At 44.6% G+C, this 17081-nt stretch overlaps 1 protein-coding gene across 3 annotated transcripts in view; it reads left to right on the top strand.

The window, feature by feature from the left end:
* Nucleotides 1–274: 274 nt before the first annotated feature.
* The window catches only part of STX2 (syntaxin 2), a 51030-nt gene continuing 34223 nt past the window's right edge, over nt 275–17081 (top strand). For all 3 annotated transcript variants that reach the window (XM_074299675.1, XM_074299674.1, XM_074299676.1), the window contains exon 1: nt 275–412. In XM_074299675.1, the coding sequence (XP_074155776.1) occupies nt 383–412 (30 nt within the window). In that variant the 5' untranslated portion in view covers nt 275–382. The remainder of the gene's footprint in view (nt 413–17081) is intronic.

The following is a 17081-nucleotide window of genomic DNA, read 5'->3' as shown; positions in this document are numbered from 1 at the left end:
GGCACGTTTTTTGCAGAGACAACAAAGGCGCTGCCTTTTCCCCGAGGGGCCCGGACCTCGTTTCCCCCTTTTCCTCCCTTCCCCCCCTCCCCCCCGCGCTGGAGACCCGCGGGGGCACATCTGCCCGGGGAAGGCCCCGCCCCCGCTCCGGGCTTGCAGCCCTCAGGCAGGCTCGGCCGCGGTTTGTTTGGGGTGGGGACTGCCGGCGGGGCGGCCGGGCATGCGCAGACCGCTGGGGCTGGCGGTGGTTGCCGTGGCATCGGGCCGGGGCGGGGGCTGCGGGCTGCGGGCGGCGGGGAGGGAGCCGAGGAGCTGAACTGAGCTAGGCGGCCCCGGGACTGCGGCCCGGGGCGTCGGGGGGCGCGGAGCCGGCCGGGGCGGGATGAGGGACCGGCTGCCGGACCTGACAGCGGTGAGCGGGCGGGGGTCCGTCTGGGGAGGGCCCGGCGCCGCCGGGGCTGGGGGGAGGGGAGGGGAGAAGGAAGGGGAGGAGCGCTCGGGGAAGGGGTAGAGGGAGCCGGGACCCCCTGCCGAGCCGCTGGTGCGCTCCCCGCCCCTCCGGCCGCGGGGCTGTCCTCCGGGGGGGGGGGGGCGCGCTAGGCTGCGCCGACCGTCGGGCCGGACCCCGCACATCTGGAGCCGGCTCGGCGCTCCGTTCTGCTGGACCCGATGAGGAGGGGAGTGTCCCGAGGAGGGCAGCGGCTAGCGGGGCGCAGAAGGCCGCCCTGGGCGGGCTCGCGTCCAGCCCGGTCCGTTAGAGGGGCGGGGGCAGGCCCCGGGCCGGGCCTGGGCCCCCGGGAGAGCTGCGAGGCTGCCTGTCAGCTGAGTCCGGCGCTGGGCGGCCCCCCGGCCCATTCCCGCTACGCGAGAGCCCCCTCCCCTGCCATCCTGCGCCCGCTCCGGAGGGCCCTGGCGGACGTGGTCACTTAGACGGCGCCCCCCCCACCCCCCCCCGCTCTCGAGGGTGTTTGCCTCTGCCCTTCTCCTTGAGTGGCCCCCAATGGATCTGGGCACTTAGCTCTGCCCCCTCCCCCGTCCTTCTGAGAGGCTCCCATGAACCTGGTCACTTAGCTGCGGCTCCCCTCCCCCTTCCCGCTGAGAGGTCCCAATGGACCTGGTGGTCATTTAGTTGCCCCCCTTCCCCATAGAGTGAGTGTCCCTCTACCTTCACCCTTTCCTTCTGAGAGGCCCCTATGGATCTAGTCACCTAGATGGTGTGTCTCCCCCTGTTGGTGAGGGAGCCCTCTGCCCCCAGCACCGCCCCCCCTTCCTTCTGACTATGAGCTCCTTGAGAACAGCTTTTTGCCTGTACGTTCCAGCGTGTCCACTTGTTGAATAAATGCTTGTTAACTGAATAGAGTTTGATCACAAGGATTGGAAGTGTGGTGCGTCCTTCTAGTCTAACCCAGACTCCCGGGGTCTTGTTTCCTCATCTGTAAAAATAGAACAGGAGATCACAGCTTCTTAAACTGTGGTCACAGCCCTCCTGGGGGGCTCGTAGCTGACTGTAGGTGTGGCAGAATGGCGATTTATTATCAGTAATGTTTGATTTGGGCACTGGGTGCCCCTGGGGTCCCTCAGAAACTTCTCAGGCAAAAAGGGGTTGAGCGTGGAAAGAGTTTAAGAAGCTGCCCTTTGACTTGATGGGTTCTGTTTCTCTGTAGGCTAAAGGAAAGACTGTAGGATCTCTTTGGGGGCGATGCTGAATAGGGAAGTTACAGTAAGGAAGGAGTAGGACGAGGAAGCTCCGATATTTTTCCAGCCAGAGATAATTTGATTCTAGTTACAGAATCGGTGGAAGGAGTTCCCTTAAATCTTAGCGGTGGCTCTCTTAAATGTGTGTTCTACTTCAAAACCTAAATTGAGACCCTAGACTTGACGTCAGAGACACTGGAGCCTGTGAGCCTAAGTCTTGAGAATGTCGCTTTCGTTCGGAACCTTAGTTTTCCTCCCTCATCAGGTGAGAGGGTGGACTAGCTTATCCCGAGGCTTCTTGCAAGCTGTAAGTCTATTAATTTATAGTTTATTTGAATCCACAGGACGTAGCGAGATATTTTGTGAATCAGGTTTGGGATACGAATTAATTGCACTCCAGTGTCTGGATTACAGGGCCTCGGAACCCTCGTAAACTCCCTTTACAGACCAGGGGCTCGGCTCCCATGCGGGTGTACAGAGGGAGAAAGGAGATAGGTACAGTACAGTGCAAAAGGTGTGGTCGCAGCACTTCAGAGTCCAGAGAGGGATCTGGAGCTGCGGAAGGTTTCATGAAAGCCATCGGCCCTTGCCAAGGGACCTTCATATGCTCTTAAGCACAGATGGACTTTGCTGTTTATTTTTATTTTTTATTAATTTTATAATTTAACATTTTTTTTGACAGTACATATGCATAGGTTTTTTTTGTTTGTTTGTTTGTTTTTTTACATTATCCCTTGTACTCTCTTCTGTTCCGAGTTTTTCTCCTCTTTCCCTCCACCCCCTCCCCTAGATGGCAGGCATTCCCATACATGTTAAATATCTTATAGTATATCCTAGGTACAATATATATATGTGCAGAACCGAATTTTGTTGTTGTTGTTGACTTTGCTGTTTAAAATGACTTTACCCTTGTCTATAAATTGTTTGGTAAAAGTACCAGAATGTGATGATATTCATTACACACACACACACACCCCTCTACTTATTTATTTATTTTTTAAAAATAGTTTTTATTTACCAGATATATGCACGGGTAATTTTACAACATTGACAACTGCCAAACCTTTTGTTCTAATTTTTCCCCTCCCCCTCCTTCCCCTCCCTACAGGTGGCAGGTTGACCAATACATGTTAAATGTGTTAAAGTATAAATTAAATACAATATATGTGTACATGACCAAACAGTTGTTTTGCTGTACAAAAAGAATCGGACTTTGAAACAGTGTACAATTAGCCTGTGAAGGAAATCCAAAATACAGACGGACAAAAATAGGGGGATTGGGAATTCTATGTAGCCGTTCATAGTCATCTCCCAGAGTTTTTTTGCTGACACCTCTACTTCTTGAGAGTTAGGTCTCATTGTCCTCCAATAGCACCCAGTATGATATTCTGTACACAGAAATTAATTAAATGAAATTGACTACAGCCACTTTTTTTCGATGAGGGGAAAATGGTAAGTTGAAAAAAAATAATTTTATGAAAAGATGAATTAAAATAAAGAGAAATTATTAAGAGAAATTCTTGGTTGTTTAGACAAAATTAGACAAATAGTACTTCACAGCATTTCTGTTTTTAAAGGATTTTCCAAGTATTGATTTTATTCTTTACATTTTTTTTACTTTTATAATTAAAATTATGTTTATTTTTTCAATTAACAGATATTTTCTCTGCCTTCCATCTCACTCCTATTGTAAATAAATAAACAAACAAATAAACCCAACCCCAAGTTAACAAATTGGCATAGGCAAGCAAAACAGAATCCTGCATTACCCATGTCCAAGACTGTATATTTTATTCTGCATATTGAGTCCTTCCTTGCGGGTGTTTAACATCATTCCCTGGCGTTTTTGGTTGTTCTCTGCCCTGATCACAGTTCCCAAGTCTTCAGAATTGTTTATTTTCACTGTTAATAGAGTAATAATTGTTGCCCTGATTCTTCTCACTTTACTTTGCATTGATTCAAAAAAAGTCGACTTGGGATTCTTTGAAACTTCCCTTTTTGTCATCCTTAATTTTTTAACTTGCTGACACAGAGATGTATTTGTAGATTAGTAGATGTATAAATTCACATTAGTGGATTAAGGAGAGGAGAATTTCTTAAATGATTTGTTTGTAAAAGTATATGGAACAATCATACATAAGAATTATCTACCTCTCACAGTTTAGGAGAAAGCAGAAATGTTTCCCAGGTGAGACCGAGTGTCTTAATGGGGAAGTCATCTTTCATTTTTCCCTTTCTCAGTTATAAACTATCTTGATTTTCTCACAGCTAATTAATGCTTCTGAAAGGTTTGTAAACAACTAACTCTTAGATAAATTGTGAGTTGGCTTTCATTAATTTATAAAGGTATTTTTTGTTGACACTCAAAAAAGTTATGGCTATTGTAGCAAAAAACAGTTATCTTAATCAATGGTAGGAAGTAAAGGAAAAGAAGACATAATAAAACGAGAGATGACTTTAAATTGATCCTTGTGTCTTTTTGCTTATAATTAGATGTATATAGATGGATGTAGGTATAGAGCTATCCAGACCCAAACACATACATATGAACATCTGTAGAATTATAGATATGCACTAAGTACGTGCTGTTGTAACATACATTCTTCTGGCTGTCAGGGAAGGGAGCACTGAAAAGTGACTTTCCTGGAGTCAGAGATAAGTGTTTTGTGGACAAGATTTGCATTCCTTTCAGACTCAGGTTAGCTTTCTTTCCACTCCCATGCTTCCTCATTTAATTGTTAATATTGAAATATTTGACAATTTCTGCCGAGAAATTGTTAAACTGACTGGAAAAGATCAGAAGAATTAGTTTGCTTAATGGCTTTGGGTATAGTAGTAATATTAAATTTAGATTGTTCTTGTCCTCTTCAGGTCCACTTCTCTATTTCATGATAATCTAGTCTTCACCTTTGAGAAATCTTTGAGAATCATTCTTTTGTTAATATGATTGAAGAGTCAGTCCCCTATTGAGACATAAGAAAGCAAAATATAACCTGACATTGATTTTGTGATTGCTGAGTTTGAAAAGCTGTCATTTCCCCAAATCACATGTTTTTAACTAGTAAGAAGCTTCATACCTTACTATGGGGGGAGGGGACATGGAATTCTTTACATCATTTCATTTTTATGAAATTGATTACTTTCTTAGAATTCTATAATCCTTATAAATTACGTTCTCTTTTGGAAATGTAATCTTTACCACTGTCTTGAATTTATATTTGTAATTTAGACTATTGTAAGTTTTATTATTACTTATTCTTTTATATTAACACTTGGATATATGCAATAGAAAAAATATTTCATTGTTGTTGTGGGAGTTGAATATGGGGAAGATGATATTAGCCCTTTACCAAAGTTCACCTTCTTTGCTTCTGGAGGTAGTATTAGATTCCTTCAGTAGTACCAGCTATTAAAAGTTCTACCAAACCAGAAAGCCTGTGAGAACAGCCCTGGCAGTGGTTTATTTGTCTTTGACCTGAGAAACAGTCTAGCTATATTTGGAGGCACTCATTGGCAGATTGATTTCATTGGGACATATTTTGGAGCACCTCTTGAAAAACTGTTCCACCTTAGAGAGGATATATCCATATTAATGAATTCAGAGCTCCTTTAAATATTGACTAATGGGAAGTTAGGAAATAATGGCTGTCTGGGTACATGACTGATTACATGACTGATGTCTCGAATATGGATGTTTCTAGGAGAAACAGATATAGGAGAAATAATGAAATAAATATTTGTGAGGATGTGAATCATAAACTTTTCAACCTAGAAAATAATTATTGCCAATGTATTTATTTTTCTTGATTTAAAAAATGAAGTCTTGATGATCACACTCAGTGCATAGTGCTCACTAAAACATTAAGCTTGAAGAAATGGTGAAATAGATATTTTGCATTTGTAAGATGAAAATTCAGATTTGTAGATTGCTAAATGTGTCAGACTGTAACAAATACAATTCAAAATAAGGTCAAAAAAAGCCCCATAATCTTCTAAAGTCTAGGTTTCAAATGAAATTAAGCATACATTAAGATTTAGAAATGTTTTGGAAAGTTTTTTTTTTCCAAATAGAATATTTTTTCTTAATATGTTATTGGAATTATTTTACTTTAAAAAAAAAAAAAAAAAAGCTCTAAAGGAGCATTTCAGATTTCCTTCAGGGTTGCAATATTCTAGCTGCTAATCCTACCTTGATACAGTTTTGTTTACCATTGAATGAGAGAATCCCAAAGGGGTCTCCACTGGAGTTGCTCCTGTCTTGTTGACTTATACAGGTCCCCTTTAACATGTATAAACATGCCCTGAGTTGTTTGTCTTCCTTGATCTCTTCCTTTCTTTACAAAGGAATACCCAGAACTTAACCTCTGGGAAATAAATTTCCATTTGGCAATCCTGTTGTTTTAAAACTTCAAGCCTGTTCTGTAAATAAAGGTTTTGAGAGAACCAAAACATTATGAAACTTAAAGCATTAAAATATATATATATATATATATATATATGTATATATATGTTGTCCTGATGTCATGGCAATACCAGGGACCAGGGGAATTCGGTGGATGTCCACCTCTCATGTCCATGATTGGCCCATTTTATTCTTAGGTAATCCATCTTTGATGCCCCATTCTTTGGTGTTTCTCTTCTGGGTATATGTGGCAGCCTGCTCACACCCACTATGTATTTCTCCATTATCCTCTGTGTAATACTTGTTTTTAATTCTTAAGAGACTTAGGAGTTGTTTCATATACTATCATACTTGTAAAATTTTCCATTACAAGGTTCAGGAATACAGAATTTAATGAAAGGTGAAAAGAAAAATGATGGAAAAATGTATTTTGACTTGTGATTTAATAATCGCTAACATAAATTGCCCTTGACTAATTAGGAAAATTTTTTTCTCTCTCTAATTTTGATACATTTGGTAGCAGGATGATTTAATGGAAAAATAAAACACATGAGATTTAGAACTTCAAGTCCTGTCCCAGTTTTTAGCTTTGTGACTAAAGGCAGCTTTCTCCTCTCTCTCCCCTCCTTAATTCTAGTGCCTTCCTTTGTCATTTATTTCAGTTTCATTCTTGTGTATAGTTTTTTGGTGGGCAGCTTGGTCGCCCAGAGTGCTGAGCCTGTAGTCAGGTAGATTCTTCTGAATTCAAATCTGGCCTCAAAACGCTTAGTGATTGTGTGAGCTTGTCACTTCACTCTGTGTGCCTCAATTTCCTCATCTGTAAAATGAGCTGAGAAGGAAATGGTAAACCATGCCAATATACTTTCCTAGAAAATCCCAAATAGTGTCATAAAGAGCCAGATAACAACAGTAGCAGCAGCAGCATAGCTTGTTTGTACATATTTACTTGTAGTTACTCCATTGGAATGTGAGGATAGGGACTGTCTTGTATTCCTACTGTTTAGCACAGTGTTTGGCAGTAATGGGTAATTTGTTATTGTTGTTCAGTTATGTCTGACTCTCCACGACTCTATTTTCTTTTTTTTTACAATAGCTTTTTTTTTTTTTTTTTTAGCTTTTTATTTTTCAAAACACATGCAAAGATTCACCCTTGCAAAACCTTGTGTTGCATATGTTTCTCCCTCCCTCCTCACCTCCCCTTTCCCTCAGACAGCAAGAAATCCAATATAGGTTAAACATGTGCAATTCTTCTAAATGTATTTCCACATTTATCATGCTGCACAAGAAAAATAAGATCATAAAAGAAAAAAAAATAAAAGAAAAAACCTCAAGCAAACAAATAACAACAAAAAAGGTGAAAATACTATGTTCTGATCCACATTCAGTCTCCACACTTCTGTCTTTAGTTGTGGATGGCATTTTCCATCCCAAGTTTATTGGAATTGGCCTGAATCATCTCACTGTTGAAAAGAGCTAAGTCCATTACAGTTGATTATCACAGTGTTGTTGCTGTGTACAATGATCTCCTGGGTCCATTCACTTCACTCAGCATCAGTTCTTGTAAGTCTCTCCAGGCCTTTCTGAAATCATCCTGGTCATTATTTCTTATAGGACAATAATATTCCATTATATTCACATACTATAACTTATTCAGGCATTCTTAATGGCATCTACCCATTTGTTATGTCCTTGCCAGTACCAAAAAGGGCTGCTAGAAACATTTTTGCAGTAATGATTCCATTTTCTTGGCAGAGATACAGAAGTAGTTTGCCATTTTCTCCTCCAGCTTATTTTACAGCTAAAGAAACTGAGGCAAACTGGATTAAGTGACTTGTCCAGGGTCATCCAGCTAGAAAGTGTCTGAGGCCAAATTTTAATTCAGGTTTTCCTGACTCCAGGCCCAGCACTGAATGCACTGACCCATCTAGCTGTCTCCAACACTTGTTTAATGCTTACTATATGCCAGGCATTGTGCCAAGTAATTTACAATCCTCACATCAATCTTCGGAGGTAGTTGCCACTATACTCCCATTTGACAGATAAAGAAACTGAGGAAAACAGGCTTGCCTAGGGTCACACAGCCAGATTTGAATTCAGGTATTTTTGATGCCAAGTTCAGAACTCTTTCCACTGTGTCACAGAATTGGAATTAACATAGGGACATAGAGATAATAAAATGTAGATCAGGGGTCTGCAGACTGCCTGTTTTTTTATAGGGCCTATGAGCTAAGAATAGTTGTTAAATTTTTTAAAAAGCGAAACTTTATTTAAAAAGATGAAAAGCATTCTTAGGTTGCCCACTTTGCTGGTCTTTGCTCTAGGTCAGCTCTCAAGGAGCTTGCATTCTATTGCGGAGACAACACATCTGGGGAACAGTGACCAGGAAGTGGAATTATGGTATGGGAACTCATAGGTTCCAAAGATGGGAAATTGGGCAGCGGAGCAGTCCATTAACACCAGCTTTCAAGAGGAGAGGTGATTTGATTACAGTTCTCTTAGAGAGATGGGGAGGAGGAGAGTGGTTATGCTCTGGAGGCCTGGTGGGATGGTGGATCCTCCGAAACGTCTGAGGACTGAGAGGGAATGGTTAGAGTAAAGGGGAGTTGGCCCCAGGGACCAAACAGGGCAGGCTAGAGGGACATCTGGACTGGGGACAAGGATCCCCACGTCACTGCTAGCTGTATCAGCTCTCATGGGCTTAGAAATCATGTCTTTGCAGAGGATTTCTAAAGAGACCTGAGTCAGCTAGGTGGTGCTTCCTGTCTGAGACACTTAGATATGACCTTGGATAAGCCAAGAAAACCATTCTCAAGCCTATTTCCTTACCTGTGAAATGGGGTTGCAATAAGCACCTACCACAGAGGGTTGTTGTCAAGATCAAATGGAGATAGCCCACGTAAAGCACTCTATAAACCTTAACACACAACATATATAGTAGTTATTGTTACGTTTATCATTATTCTCTCTATATCCAGTCCTGGGATTTTTTGAGCTCCACTTCCTTATTGATAATTTTTTAAGGGGGGTTGGGTACAATGGGAAGAGAATAGAATGGAGGATTGAGTCAAGCAGGTATTCTCCAGTGGAGGAGGGATACCAATAAGCCTCCTGGACAGTCTCTGTTTTCAGAGACCTTTGGTTTTGAATGGGGAGACACCCCAGAGAGGAGAGTTGGGGTTCAGCTTTACAGCAGATGGACCAGTGTGTTATTCGAGGGTAAGTATTACATTGTGGGTATGTCCGACTCCTTTTCTCCTCTGATCCCACTTCTCTTTCAGACATCCCTGTTTCAGCGTTGTTCTTCTTCCAGACCCCCCCTTCAGAATGTCGGAAATTCCTAAGCCGCCTCTTCCTCACCGCTTCTCAGGTGTGCGTTTGGTGGATTCTCCCTCCACAACCTGGCTCACACTGGGCCCTTCCCCTCGCTTGAGCCCTCTCCCAGTTCAGGCCCCTCTCTCCTCACACTCAGCTTGTGCCTGGTGTCCCTGCCCAAGCCTCCTGGCTCTCCAGTCCATAGAGTGGCCTTTCTGACCTAGGACTGGTCCCACCATCCCCCGGGCAGCACATGCCCAGGGCTTCCTCCAGGATCAGATACAAACTTCTTTTTCACAATCTGGCTCCAGTCCTTCCCAGGCTCAGGATACATTACTCCCTTTCTAGCCACGCTGGGAGAACGTGCTGTTCCTCAGAAAGCTCACTCCCGTCCCGAGGCTCCGTGCCTTTGTACAGTCAGTCACTCCTGCCTCCTGTGGAGTTCTTCCTCGTTCTCCCTCTGAGCTCCTTCACATCAGGCCTTTCCTGGCCCCCTTCCTCTCCGAAAATCATCCTGATGGATTTATTGGCCACCTTTATGCCAGGCTGCTGCTATGCCTTAGCTTCCCCCAGCACTGGCTCCGGTGCACTGGGCCTGTTCCTGACTGATAAGAGTCCACAACATCCAGTCTGACTCGGAGCCCTCCTGCTGCTCTTGGCCACTTTGGTGCCATGTCTCCCCCTCCCCAATTTTCCATCTCTGCTGGGATTCAGCACCAGCATTCCTGGTGGAGATGTTTCAGTTACACGACGACTCCACTCCCACCCCTGTGACTTCCCAGGCCACAATTCCTCTCTCTGCTCCCCATTTTCTCTACGTGGTGGAGCTCCCTGTGAAAATACTAGATATGAGCTCCTTAAAAGCAGGGAGTGTCTTATTTTTTTTGTATTTTTATCTTTCATAGCAGTATCCACAACAGCTTGAGTATTTAAGAAATGTACTTTAATTCATTCATATATGATGCAGCTATACTTTTGTCCACACATGCTTTTCCTTTACAGAATGCAGTAAAAAGGAATACAGAATTCCTTTACAGAAGACAGAATGATAGAACACTTTAAGATTTATAAAGCACTTTACATATTGCTCTGTTGTTTCAGTCCCGTCTGACTCTTCATGAGCCCATTTGGAGTTTTCTTGGCAAGCATCTTGGGAGTTGCTATTTCCTCTCCAGCTCATTTTACACACGAGGAAACTGAGACAAACAGTGTTAAGTGACTTGCCCAGAGTCACGCAAACACATAAGGTCTCAGGCCAAATTTGAACTCGGGAAGATGAATTCTCTCTGCCCCCTCCACCGCCAAACCAAACTGTCTCACTTTACATGTAATCTCATTTAATTCCTACTATTCCCAATTTTTAAGATGGGAAAATTAAGTGGCTTAACCCTGGTCACCTGGTTAATAAGAGTCAAAGGTTCATACTTAACATCTCCAGGCCTTATCTTTGTCGTGGTCATCCTTCCTCCTCCCAGTGTTTATACACAGTAGATAAATGCTAGTTGTTGGATTGATTGACTAATTCCCCTAGTTTCCTGGCTTTCCATCCAGCACAACTGGAGAGATAGTAACTCTATATCTGCTAGTTAGTCATTTAACTACTGATTTGTCATGAAATACTTCTAGAATACTTCAAAAACTCTGAAGTCTCATTGACCTGGGCAAGTCCTGCCTGATTCCAGGCCAAACAAAGCATCCTCTGGGCAGTTCCCGTGGATGAGGCTTCTTAAGCTGCTGTTCGCTTGGTCCAACTCTCACCCAACTGGCTGGCCTCAGAGGGCCAAGGATGGAGCACTCGGGGAGCACTTGAGAGTGCAGTGATACAGATTTCAAAGCGGAGGAGAGGATGGCAGGTGCAGAGCTTGCGATAAGAGTGGGGGCGTAGAAGAGCCATAGAAGTCACAGTCACCCTATGGGAAGTCGGGGGATGTTGGAATACATGGGAGCCACCTGACAGTGGCTGCTGGATATCCAACCCAGAAGGGATCTCCCCTTATGAAAGGATGATACAAGGAGCCTGAGAGGCAGTGGCTGTTCTATGACCTCTCTGACTGAGGCCGTTGTGTTGTCTGACCTCCCTCCTCTTCCCTCTGCCTCCAAGTGATCTCATTCCCAGTCCCCAACACCTGTGTCAGCAAAGGCTACCCTGCAGCTCCTTCAGACACCAGGATCCACAGCTGGGAGGCTCTCGGAGAACTGACCTGCAAACCTGGAAACAGGGACTCGTGTCCCTGGCAGGGAAGGCTTTATGGGCGAGTCTGAATTTGCTCGGAGCCCCCAAAGCTGAGAAGGTTGTCAGGAGGATTCCGGGTAAGGGGGTGAAGCCCTAGAATGAGCGTGGCTAGCTCAGAATAGAATCCACAGCTCTTTATTTTGTTCAGTTTATGCTCAGTTTTGTCTGGTGTGGGAAGAATGGGTTATCCTAGTGAATTAGCATTCAGGTACTTCCTCTGTGTCAGGCACTGTGCGGAGCCCTGGGGATACAAAAGCCAGTCTCCTCTCAAGGAGCACCCAGTCTAGTGAGAGAGGCAGCATGCAAATAGCCCTGTCTGTATGAGCTGCAGGCAGGCTAAATTGGTGATGATCAGAGAGGACTAGATTGGGAAAGGCTTCTCACATCCCTTGGAGACCTTATCTTCAAAAGGCCAGGGTCGTCCTGGCCCAGCTGGCTCGGAGCCGGAGCCGGAGTGAGCTTGGTGACCTTGCCCAGCCCTCCCTCACTTGCCTGTCGTGGCGTCACCTCCCTGCTGTCCTTGGAGAGCCAAGAACCAAAGGAAGCTGCTGGCGAGGAGGAGGCTTCTGGCGGCCAGAGACAGTGCTCCCTGGAGGAGAAGAGACATCCTCACTGGAGTGCCTCGGGCCTTTTGTGCATCCTGCCCAAGGTCACCCAGGTGGTGCAGGTCAGAAGTGGATTTGAATTGGGCCTCTGACTCCAGGGCTGGTCCCAGGCTTTGAGGATTCCCTACATCTATGTGAGGTGGACCGAGGGCCTTCCCTGTCCTGCTTGTTTCCCGCTGAATGTTCTTGCTCCATTTCATCCTCGCCTTTGCTAAGATGGGAAGCTCTGGCCTGGGACGCCTTTCTCCTGGGCTGCTCTGATTACCTAACAGTCACAGACGTGGCCTTGTTCACAAACAAGAGCTTAGAGTTTGGACCAGAATCTGCACCTTCTGTACTCTGTGCATGGACGCTGGAATATGTTAAACAAGTGGGAAGGCAACTGTAGGGGAAAGTGGGTCCAGAACCTTCTGTGTGACCCCGGACAAGCACCTCTCGGAACCCTGGGAGACTTGGCAAGACTGATTCAGCAGAGAGGCCTGCATCGAGAAGGCCGCCTACCCCAGTGAAGGCCTGGGTCTGGACAGGTGCACACAGGTGGGGTACACACAGTGCAGGGGGGGAGGAAGGCGACGGCAGCTGGGCTAGGGGGTGCCTCAGGAAGGAAGCAAAGCTGGAGAAGAAGCTGGAAGTCTGGCATTCGGAGTCCCAGTGGTGCAGAGGCCCTGGGAGGAGTGGGGAATGTGGGAACAATCAATGGCCGGAGCGCCTGAAGCAGGGGCCTGGGCAGTCAGTCTACAGCAGTAGCATGGATCTGGAGGGGTGTTCCCTTGGGGCACGAGGGAAGTTAATGATGGGGCAGGAGAATCAGTAGGATTTGGATATTGGTGTTGAGGGAATGGGAAGAATCAAGGATGATACCAAGATTGTGATCCTGGCTGACAATCCTGATCATGATCCCTCAACAGAAAGGGAGGTATCATTGAAAGATCCGAGGAGCAGTAGTCTTTATTTTCTTTTAAGCTGTTTATTATTTATGAAATACTTTATAATTTACTAAGTGCTTTCACTTAAATTATTATTATTATTTTTTTCAGTTTTACAACCACCTTATAAAGTAGATGGACCTTTCATTGGACAGATGAGGAAATTACGATCCAATGGCAGAGATAACCAATAAATGATAGTGTTCCTGGGGATGGAATTCAGTTCTTCACACTATACCCTACAATATGAAAACTAAAAGGAAGATTGTATTAACCATTTAGTTCAATAAGTTAGCATGGTTAGGGTTCGTTCACTGTTTGATAAATAAGTTTGTTGATCACTCTGTGCCAGGTGTTATGCTAAATGGAAGGCATACAAATAAAACAAGGCCACACAATCTCTACCCTTTATATTCTAATAGGATGAGAATGCAGATGAAGGGAGCTGGAGAAAGAGAGACTTTCAGACACACACACACACACACACACACACACACAGAGTTAAGAACCAAAGAAGCTTGGCTGGAGTCCTTTCTAAAATGGTTTTGGCTGAGGGAGTATGATCATGAATGCGGTACTGGGGATAGAGGTTTCTGGGGGCAGGGGAATGACCAGGGTCAAGGTGACAGGTGAGGGAAGGGAGTATGGGGATGAGGGGCATATTTCCTAAATGGATGTTGAGGTAGTTATTTCATATGATGGAGTTCCTTCTCGGTGATACTGCCTCTTCCCTCAAGTAAGAAATGACCCAAACTAATCACCAAACCCTTCTGTGGGTATGTTCCCTAACCCAAAGAACATACCTCAAAAATCCATAGAAAATGGTGATGGTTCAATGCATAACCATCCAGCTGGATGCCCCTTTGGGTGCTAGTGTCATCCTACTGGATAGACCCAGAAGGTTCCAGTAGACCTCTGGCAGAGGTCTTTCATTCTGGTTCCTGTACAAAATAGTTTTTGTACAAATAAGGGTGAAGGAGAGATCCAGATAGTCTCCCATGGTTTCCCGTCATGGGTTTCATCATCCTGATAACAAGCCTGTTGTTCTTGAAACAGTCACTCAGTATTGGTGTAAACATCCTTCATCTAGTTAAAGACACTAGGACATTTAAGGGGTCCAAGCTCTTTCCCCCCCCCCAGATACAGCTGGAAGGACCCCAATTCCTTTAGGCTACATTAAGTAGTTGAGATAATTTGCTCAGACAAGTTTCTCAATAAGTATGGGTTTCACTAGGCTAAAAAAGTGTTTTGAGAACAGTGAGAAGGTAATTAGCCTTTCAAACATGGTCAGATTGATATAGCTCTAGTTAGGACCAGAGTGAAGTTCTTTTTCACATACTTTTTCATACAGTTGATGGTGAAATTTAAGAATATTTCCATATTTTGTCCAGTTTTAAACTACATAATGAATGGACCTTCGGATTAGGACCAGCCAAATTCCTTCTAGATTCCTTGTCTTTGGGATTATAGCAGAGGTAAAGGTGGAAGGTTTGGAACACATCACAACTTGAGCTTTTATAGGATTAGCTTCAAGTTAGCCAATTCCTTTAGTCTATCTCACGAAAGAGTTGAGACCATTTCCTTACACCATGTATTTTCCAATTGCCTCATTTTCTATTATCCAATTTTAGTATTTCAACCAGTGGACATTGTCATGGACTTTTAAAATTATATGACTTTAAATAGTCATTTCAATAGTAATTTCAGTTTAGCACCTTATTTTTTCCCCTCTTATGTTACAGTTGTGTCTTTGCTATACAATGATATACATTTTTCCTTCAGTTGATCTCTTCACTCTGATCACATCAACTGATTGATTGCCTCGTGTTTCTTATCTTCCAAACAGATGCTAAATTGATATTCTTAAAAACCTATCTAACCCTGGGACGCCTCTTGCTCAATATATTCCAGTAGCCCCTTTCTATCTCCAGTATTAAATAAGAATTCTTCTCAGTTTGGCTTTTAAAACTTTTCTAGTCAGCCAATAGAGCTTTACAGTCAAAGAATAGGAGACTTGGAGGGTGAGGATCCAGAGTCAGTTGCTGCTTTTGTCCCTTATTGCCTACGAGACTTTGGGGAAAATACTTGACTTTTCTGGGCCTGTTTTCCTTTCTGTAAATGAGGGAGCTGGATTAGAGCTCCTCTTAAACGAAGTGGATAGAGAAGGAGTACACCAGCATCTAGGGGAAAGGGAGGATCTGGATGGGCTTTCCAGATAAGTGGCACTAGAAATGTGCCTGAAAGAAAGAGCGTTCTCTGGGGCCAAGAGGAGGAGTGAGGGTGTGCCAGGTAGGAGACCCGGCCAGTGCAAAGGCCCAGAAGCAGGAGATGAGTGCTGTCAGGGAGAAAGAGACCAAGGGAGCCTGGGATGCCTAAGTGAGGGCAGACAGATAGGATGGGGCAGCCAAGGGTAAAAGAATTTATAATTTGAGCCTGTTGTTGTTTGTTTTCATTCTCAAAGAGCCAGGACATCAGGGAGGGGATGCCATGACATGCAGTGAGTTGGATCAAAATGAGGGACGACTGGGCAAGGTCCACTGAGTGCAGAGGCCAGAGAGCGTTCTGGATGCCTGGAGATGGCCCCTGGATGTGTGTGGGGGGGGAGATCAGGCCTTTTTAAGTGAAGGTTAAAGTACCAGGTCTCAGTTTAATTGAGACAATGCCCAATCGGTGATTAAGGCTAGGCAAGAAAGAAATCAGACAAAGAATGGCCTTTTTTATCTAGAAAAAAAAAGAATTGGTCTGGGGCTATTTGCCTCTACTCTGAGGCAGTCAGGGCCAAAATATCACGGAGGCTTGGCCTGAGACCTTCTGTTGGCCAATCAAACCAAAGTGATTTGGTTTTAAGGCCTGTGAACCCCAAGATATTAAGGAAGGAAGAAAAGAAAGGCAGGATGCTAGCTGTGTCCTCCCCAGGGACTCCCAAAGATACTGTGCCCTTTGTTCTGGAAGACAACCGTGGCCCTGGAGAGATGATACTGGATACACAAGTGAATTGTGTTCCAGTGAGGGGGATCCCAGAGGCAACCCTGCAGTGGGATGAGTGACGTGGTCAGATCTGTGCTTAAGGAAAGCAGCTCTGGCTGAGATACTTGAGAAGAGAGACTGATTTTAGTCCAGGGGATATGTGGTGATTGTGTGAGATAGAAAAAGGACAGGACTTGGCAGCTTCTGGATCCAGTACGATTGAGCACGAGGCTGAGGCTGTACACCTAGGAGCTGCCTGGTGCTCTTGGTGAAATGGAGAGGTTTGGAGGGACTAGGAGCAATGGAGGCACATCGTGGGAGTCAGATGGGATTGAGGTGGCACTGGTAAGGGGACAAAGGACTTGATAATAGGAGACAGCGTAGACTTGAGGTCAGAGCTGAGGTAAAGTCCTAGGAGATACGAGAGGCCAGATGAGGGTGAAGAGCTGAAATAGAGGAATACCTGAGTTTTTGATGGAGGAAAGAAATCCTGTGGCTAGTAATGATTTGGGGTGTGACCATCCTTGTGAGGGGCTTCAAGAAGGGCCTGTTTGATTGTTGGAGGATAAGGACAAGAATTGAGGAAGAAGGTGAGCAGGATGATGAACTTGAGAAAGGAAGGGAAGTGACCCGGCCACTGGTGCACCACAGCCACCATAATTGGAAAAGGGTGGGAGAGTTTAATAGAGGGAACTTCAAAGCAGGAGAGGATGCTGAGTGAGCTGGGTAGCAATTAGGGACGCTCCTGTGACTGCAGCTTCTTTAAAGAAGGGATCCAGTCTTTCCAGGCTTCATGCAGTCCTAAGCTGGGGATCTGCTGGCCTTGTACCCCAGAGACAGTGCTCCATCTCCCAGGCTGGTGCTTCCACCCAGCCTGGGTTCCAGGCCCATAAGACCCTCCTTCCTTTTTTTTTTTTTTTTAAATTTTATTTATAAATTTT

This window comes from Sminthopsis crassicaudata, chromosome 1, assembly GCF_048593235.1.
Source record: "Sminthopsis crassicaudata isolate SCR6 chromosome 1, ASM4859323v1, whole genome shotgun sequence".
Taxonomy (NCBI): Eukaryota; Metazoa; Chordata; class Mammalia; order Dasyuromorphia; family Dasyuridae; genus Sminthopsis; species Sminthopsis crassicaudata.
This window is presented reverse-complemented; position numbering and strand designations above follow the sequence as displayed.